This window comes from Colletotrichum chrysophilum (assembly GCF_026319265.1).
Source record: "Colletotrichum chrysophilum strain AFK26 chromosome Unknown scaffold_157, whole genome shotgun sequence".
NCBI classification, from domain to species: Eukaryota; Fungi; Ascomycota; class Sordariomycetes; order Glomerellales; family Glomerellaceae; genus Colletotrichum; species Colletotrichum chrysophilum.
The window spans coordinates 49,488-56,936 of NW_026517444.1; the positions used below are offsets into that span (position 1 = coordinate 49,488).

The following is a 7,449-nucleotide window of genomic DNA, read 5'->3' on the forward strand; positions in this document are numbered from 1 at the left end:
AAGGTTGCGTCTAAGGGCCGACCCCAACGGCGTGGTTCGCAGAAGCTAGTGAAGAGACGCAAGTCAAGCGGATAACAGCACGATGACGGTTGGACTTGTTTCCTAGGATTACACACCCGGGCTTGCTAAGCCGGTGAGAGTGGATTCGTGTATGCTCGGTGTTCGGGCAGAGAGCGCGGGTGACGCGGAGGGCGGGAGTGCCGGTTTTCTGGGGCACGGCGGGGCATGACACGCTTTTGTGGTCACTGGTCACCGATTCGCATTGTTTTCACCACATGTACCAATACCTCACAGACCGAGTCGCCAGGACTCGAGTGACATTTTCGTTAGTCGTCAGGTCCGTATCCGTAGTACGGTAAAACATCGTTATGTTGATAACTTGCCTGCGCGAGTTTGTTCCCTGCATTTGGGGGTGTCGAGTCGTGAGGTTTTACGTCACCGGCCATGACTCGTTCGTCGTCGATGACGGGGCCGTTGAGTGGCCAGTCGCGCGCCCGGGTTGAACCACAACGCGATAACGAACCATATGTTGAAAAAACTCTTCAGTGCCAGTGTCGTCATAGTTCTTCTATGCGGCTTTTGAAGAATTTTGTTATCTCCGACCTGACGTGACAAACGCCCGCCCGCCGCCCCATCGCACGCTCCCGTTCCGCGCCATTCGCCGCCGTAGGGCTGTAACACCGATGGTCTTGGAAGTTGGGTGTATGGATTCCCCGTTATCGTGAGGCGGGCTGTTTCCGGAGCTTCAGGCCTCGTCTGTGTTGTCAAAAATCGGGGCTTTGTGCGGTAGAGATGACGGCAGATGAGGAATGCATGCTGTTATGGAGCTGGAGGGCGGAATTGCACTGTACGGCGTCTGTTAGGCGCGAAGCCGCGATGGGGTGTTACAAATCGCAACCCGACGGTCTGGGTTTTGGGAAAATCTGAGTGCGTTCACCCGCACGCACGCCACGCCGGCCTGCGCCGCATCGCATCTGGTGAGACGTGAGATCACGGGATGGATGAAAGTTGTTTCCTGGTTCTTCGGCGTAGACCCGGGATGCCGGACGATACGCGCGAACGACGACGACGACAATGTCGGACCATCAACCCCTCGGCGCCGAAGATTCTCGTGACGGGAGGGACCCCGGGGCTGGCCGGTGGAAGGCGTGGCCGTGGCGTCATTCGATTCCGCGGCGGAATTTGGGGGGTCTGGGGTCCTTTTCTAGGACGATGCGGGTGATGTTTTGTCTCTGGTATTTTGTGATATGCAGAGACACGGCGGTTGTGATTGTGGGTGGTGCCATGCAAGGAACATGTCGGTATCTGGTATCTGACAATCTGGCAGCCAGAGACAGATGGCCGGGCCAGTTCGCCAGCCAGCCAGCCAGCCAGCCAGCCAGCCAGCAAAAGACAAAACCAAGAAACACAAGCCTGAACACTGGAACTGAGCAAAAGCAACGGAAAACATCCGATCAGACCACGGTGGAGCGCGGCGGGAATAACAGCGGGGCGGGGGCCACCTGGCGGCGTGGCCGCATTTCGGGCTCTTTCTTGCCAGCGTCCACTCTCACCGGCGCGGCCAGCAGACTTGACTCCTTGAGCAGCACGCAGGACCTTACGGGGTCCACTCTCAGGGCGCACGTTTGAGAAGTCGAGCCGAAGAGGGGCGAGAATTTGCGCGATGGGATTCTGCCAGTTTGCCATGCTGGCTGTTGCTGTGTTGGTGACTCTCTGCTGGTCAGTGACATTGAGTCCATCTCGGTCGAGCTCAGGACGAGGTGGTGGAAGAAACGGCCTCGGGAAAGCGCACCGCGAGATTTTCTTTCATTGTTTGAGCTTATGTCTTGTGAAGGAGATGGCTTGAATGTTCACAGATAAGGATGATGATGATGATGCTGATGTTGCTGCAGGGAGACACAAACATGAGCATGAGCATGAGCCTCACCTCGGCCTCATCTCGCACACATCGTGGATTCAACCCCCCTCTATTCCCACTTCTCATCCAATACTATTACCACCAAAACCAAAAAAACTCGAGAAAAAATTCAACAGTCTCGCGTGCACACCACGACTGCGCGCACCGTCGCTCAAACACTGGAGTAGGTAGGGAGCTGCCCTCTCGCGCAGTCTTCGGCCCTTTTTCACGCGGCGGCCGTCTTGCTCCTCTCCGTACTCCTCTGGCGTGCCCACACCTCATCAAGCTCAGGCCGTATCGTCGCGTCCAGCGCATTCTCTCTCGCTGCATCTCCCAGCACGAGGCGCGCTTCACCAGTTTTTGACGGGTCTGGCTGGCCGAGTCTCGGTCTTTTTCTGGACTCGAGGTCTGGGAAGTAGGGAGTGCCTATTGCGTTGAGCCTCAAGGGGGGGAGAGGGTGGCAGGGTGTGCCGGTGAGGCTGCCGCGGGCCCGGTTTGGGAGTGGGGGGTTCTTTTCGGTGTTATTCTTTGTATGGATTTAACTCTGTACTATGTAATGCGAGGAGCGGTCGAGTGAGCCTCATCTTCTTGGGCCCAATGTCCAATGCAGTCGAATGAGGTCTAACGGTAGGATACGAATGGCCGCCGCCGCCGCCGCTGCTGCTGTAGCTGTTCATCAGGCCAGGTGATGAAGGCTTCAGGGTAGAGTACAGAGTACGGCCACTGCGGCGGCGGAATCGCAGATCGGGAGCTAAAACATGAAGCCACAGCTCAGGGCGCGCCGTCTGCGGGCGGCATCTGATTGCCGGACGGACGACGGCCACTGGCCAGGGATCAAGCAAGCAGGGGGTGAGATAACAAGACAATGGGGACCAAGAGCCAATGCAAAAGCCAATGTCCATCGCCAGCAGTCAGAAGTCATCTTCTTCTACCTTTTGAGCCCAGCCATATCCAATTTCTGGAGGTTTACGCCACGCTATGGAATATTCTGTTTATGCTTCGATAGACGCAGCATCGTGATGTTGTTTATAATATGTAGAAAAGCTTCCATCAGAGGTCGCACGAAGATTGCCAACAGCCTCAATAAAAGTCAAGCCTCACGCCGCGCTGCTGCAGTCTGCAGAGCGCGGCGCAAAAAGAAGTGGGAAAGCAATGGAAAGATGCTCGGGACAGGGGAGGGGTTCAGGGACAGGGGGTACTCTATATTCGGACCTTGCGTGGGCTGGCCATGGATGCAGCCGCGAAATGTCACGATGTGATGGCGCTGTCTCTCTCAGGTCAGCCTTTATCGATTTTGACGATTCGACGATTGATAACAATCTTGAGATGCCACTGAAGAGAAACTCTGTCATGTATTCATGCCGAAAAAATTGAATGGGAATCTGCAAATGTTATTTTCCAACGTGTGTTGTTCATGAAGCATCACTATCAGTACATTATTTAGGTACGTAGTGGGCATACTCAGTAGAGGTACATTCAGAGGAGCATGCCATCTGGCAGATGGCGCCCGTGCGGTGGATCTACGAAGCGGAAGCGGCACGGTACTTGCAGAGTTGCGAGACCACCATGACCCTGTTTTCCTGTCGGTTCCTTTCCGCTCGTGTTATTTTTTTTTTTCCCTCTCTCTCTTTGCACACCTGCTTCTGTCAAAGTAAAAATTCCTTCCAGAGTTTTCTGTTTGGTCTTGGCCGATCACCTCGTCTGATGTCGCCGGGCGATCTCATGCTCTTTCCCTCACCTTGGTCCAAGAAACAACGGCTGGTCCGAACAGCCCAGAGACCAGGTACCTGACTCTTTCCCATCAGTGATCTGTCTGTTTGCCGCCCTCCAAAAGCTGGTTTTTGTTTGGCGGTTGCGTCAATGTCAGGAACAACGGTCGTCGGTTACCTGCCACGCTGATGCCATGCTGCCATGTCGCTGGCCACACACACACACACACACTACCTTACTCAGGCACAGGGTAGGTAGCTTAGCTGTGTGCACCTGTCCGGCCGTCTCCCGTCCCTCCATGTAACCCTGAAGAGAGAGAGAGAGCTTTGACAGTCGACAGAGAGATAGTGTAGATGTGCCTGACGTCAATCGGAGGCTTCGGGATCTCCACCCAGCCGCGGGCCACGGCGGATCATCTCAAGCCAAGCAGGGCTCGTCCGCTAGGCCAGATTGCGAAGACGCGACCTCCGTCGCCAATTCGCCAAGCTGAAAGGGTCCGATTATGTCCATGTTGGAGCCAATTGTGGTTCCCAACCGAGTCTCTCTTCGGCGAATTCCAGCCCAGACCCTGGACGCTGCAGGGCATCCCGAGCAACACCTACCGCAGTGCTGCCAGCCACGGTCCCCTCTCGGCGGGATCATGGGTCCTGCTGGGTGGTGGTGACTGGGTCTTGGCCATCAGAATTATTGACCTCTCCCGGAGCCTCAACTCGAGGCACTCCCAGAGCGGCTGTCCCCTCTTAGTGGCCGAGCATTCGACCGATCAGAGACTGGTCAGATCCAACGACCGATGGGATGGACGGAGGTACCTGGTGTCCGTACCGGTACTCTGTACCCTTTCTCCGTCTTCATCTCGTTGCCATCTCCGAAGGCACCTCTCCCTCCCTTCACTGTGGGCATCGTGATCAAGACAGTGTCACGGTATTCCCACGGTCTGGCCAGAACCGCCTCATTGCCTCCCCATATCCCCTCCTCCCACAGTCCACAGACGTACGTTGCTGCATTGCCCAGGTTTGGCCCGCACGCTTGGTTTGCTCGCCCACGGGCCCCCGACTTTCACTTGTGCGTTTGGCAGTGGGGGCCTTCTTTGCTTGGTCAGAAAACGGAGAAGAGAAGGTGATCATGAGGCATGAAAAGCACCTTTCCACCGGCGCGGGTGTGGGAACATGCGCGGAGGCGAACGGGGGCCTACGGGGGAAGACGGGGTGAGTTTTTTCGAGAAGCTGGTCACACGTCCAGAAGACGGCCTCTGCTGCCCCAGTGAATCTCCAGTTTGGCAGCTCAACCCAGTCCTTGGTCTTGGTTTCTCCTTACACACTAATTGCAACCTTGGGGTGAGGTGAATGGGGAGACTGGTCCTTCCGGGAGAGACCACGCATCGTGTAATGTACACTCCAGACTCCAGTGTGCCCCTTCCTTCCTTCCTCGAATACAAATACACATTTTCGCTCCTTCCCTTTACTGTCCTGCTCCTTCCTTCCCATACTCATCACATCTAATCAGAGTTTTATCTCACCTCACCTTCCTCCCCCTTTACCTCTCCCCCTTCCCACCTCCCATCCACAACAACAACAAACATCAACAACACAACAATAACAGCCGGATCGTGAAAAACCCATCCATCTTCCAACCATCATCAACAACCAATATCAACACCCCGAACCATACACAACATCATCACACAGCAATACCACCATCGCCCCAGGGCTTTACAATATGCATTTCCCCAAGTTCGGTGGTAAAGACGTCGAGCACAAGGACCGTGCCGGCGACGTCCAGTCTCCCGATGCCGCCTCCGCCGACATCACGGCCGAGCAGAAGGTCACCTTCGCCGCTGCCTTCCTCGGCCTCGTCGCCTCCATTGGAGGTTTCATGTTCGGATATGTCAGGTATGTCTTGCTTTTCCCCTGCCGTCGGCCTCAGCCCGAGACTTTTCCGAGTCTTCTGAGACCCGACTCACCTTAATCCGTTTGCTGCTACTCCCCGCTGACAGACTCTCTCCTCCAGTGGTCAGATCTCCGGCTTCTTCCTGATGGAAGACTACATGGAGCGCTTCGGTGAGCTCCAGTCCGATGGCTCTATCGTCTTCTCCGCTGCCCGCCAGGGTACCATCGTCGGTCTCCTCTGCATCGGTTGTCTGGTCGGTGCCCTCATCGCCGGCAAGCTCGCCGACACTCTTGGCCGTCGCCTTACCATCTCCGCCTTTGCCTTCTGGTCTTGCGTCGGTATTGTCATCGAGGTCTCCTCCGAGAAGGCCTGGTACCAGTTCGCCATCGGTCGCCTTGTCAACGGTGTCGGTATCGGTGCTCTCTCCGTCGTCGTCCCCATGTACCAGTCCGAGTCCACCCCCGCCATCATCCGTGGTGTCATCGTCTCTACCTACCAGCTCTTCATTACCCTCGGTATCTGGACCGCCGAGATGGTCAACTGGGGCACCAACAAGAAGGTCGGCAGTGCTTCCTGGCGCATCCCCAACGGTCTCGGCTTCGCCTGGGCCCTGATCCTCGGTGCCGGTATCCTCATGCTCCCCGAGTCTCCCCGTTACGCCTTCCGCAAGGGCCGTGAGGAGGAAGCCCGCAACACCATCGCCAAGCTTGCCGGTGTCGAGCCCAACTCCCCCTCCGTCAACGCCCAGATCGACGAGATTCGCGCCAAGGTCGAGGAGGAGAGCGAGGGCGTCGACTCCATCTTCGAGATCTTCACCGGTCCCCGCATGCTCTACCGTACCGTTCTCGGCGTCGTCCTCCAGGCCGGCCAGCAGCTGACCGGTGCCAACTTCTTCTTTTACTTCGGAACCACCGTCTTCTCCGCCACCGGTCTCAGCGACTCCTTCGTCACGCAGCTTATTCTCGGCTCCGTTAACGTTGCTTGCACCTTCGGTGGTCTGTGGATCGTCAAGAATGCCGGTCGCCGCATGGCTCTGATTGTCGGTGCCCTCTGGATGATGGCCTGCTTCTTCGTCTACGCCTTTGTCGGCCACTTCGCCCTCGACCACAACGACCCGTCCAACACCCCCACCGCCGGCGCCGTTCTCGTTGCATTCTCCTGCCTGTTCATCGCCGGTTTCGCCACCACCTGGGGTCCCCTCGTCTGGGCCGTCGTCGCTGAGCTCTACCCTGCCCGCTACCGTGCCCCTGCCATGGCCCTGGCCACTGCCTCCAACTGGCTCTGGAACTTCCTCATGTCCTTCTTCACCCGTTACATCACCGACGCCATCGACTACCTCTACGGTCTTGTCTTTGCCGGCTGCTGCGGTGCCCTCGCCATCATCGTGTTCTTCTTCGTCATCGAGTCCAAGGACCGCACCCTCGAGGAGATCGACACCATGTACGTCCAGAAGGTCAACCCCATCACTTCCGCCAAGTGGGTTCCCCACGAGAAGCGCCACGGCGCCCACGAGTCCGCTTCCGCCAGCGACGCCGAGAAGAACGAGCCCGCCACCGCCTAAGCTCTCTCTACCAGCTTGGAGCACCAAAACGAGCACATCACTTCTGTTTTCTCGCATGGATACCCCCCCCCCCCAATCCTTGGGAATGCAAAAGTTTTCAGGATTGTAACGTGGATCACGCATCGTCAACTGCATCTGCACTTGCATGCATCATGACTCTCCTTTGGAGTCTGTTTCTTGTATCATAGGTTTTTTATTCAAGTCATTGCGACGGCGTTGGGAGGGTGGCATTCTCTGTTCATGAGGAATGAGACATTAGTAATACACTTTGAACACATCACAAACATCTCTGGGTGCTCCTCGCTGGTGATCTCCTCTGTTCTCGTCCCAGTGCCGATTCGTGATCTATGCCTTTTCCAACACGGGGATATCGGCCTTTGCCCGCCGACAAGCT

The 7,449-nt window shown here is 56.6% G+C and overlaps 1 protein-coding gene across 1 annotated transcript; it reads left to right on the plus strand.

The window, feature by feature from the left end:
• Positions 1 to 5,323: 5,323 nt before the first annotated feature.
• Positions 5,324 to 7,055, plus strand: COL26b_011944 (uncharacterized protein; the record flags this gene model as incomplete). The annotated part of the gene is made up of 2 exons (XM_053184597.1): positions 5,324 to 5,496; positions 5,615 to 7,055. The coding sequence occupies 2 exons, from the start codon at positions 5,324 to 5,326 to the stop codon at positions 7,053 to 7,055; spliced, it is 1,614 nt and encodes a 537-aa protein (XP_053031455.1).
• Between the last annotated feature and the right edge of the window lie 394 nt (positions 7,056 to 7,449).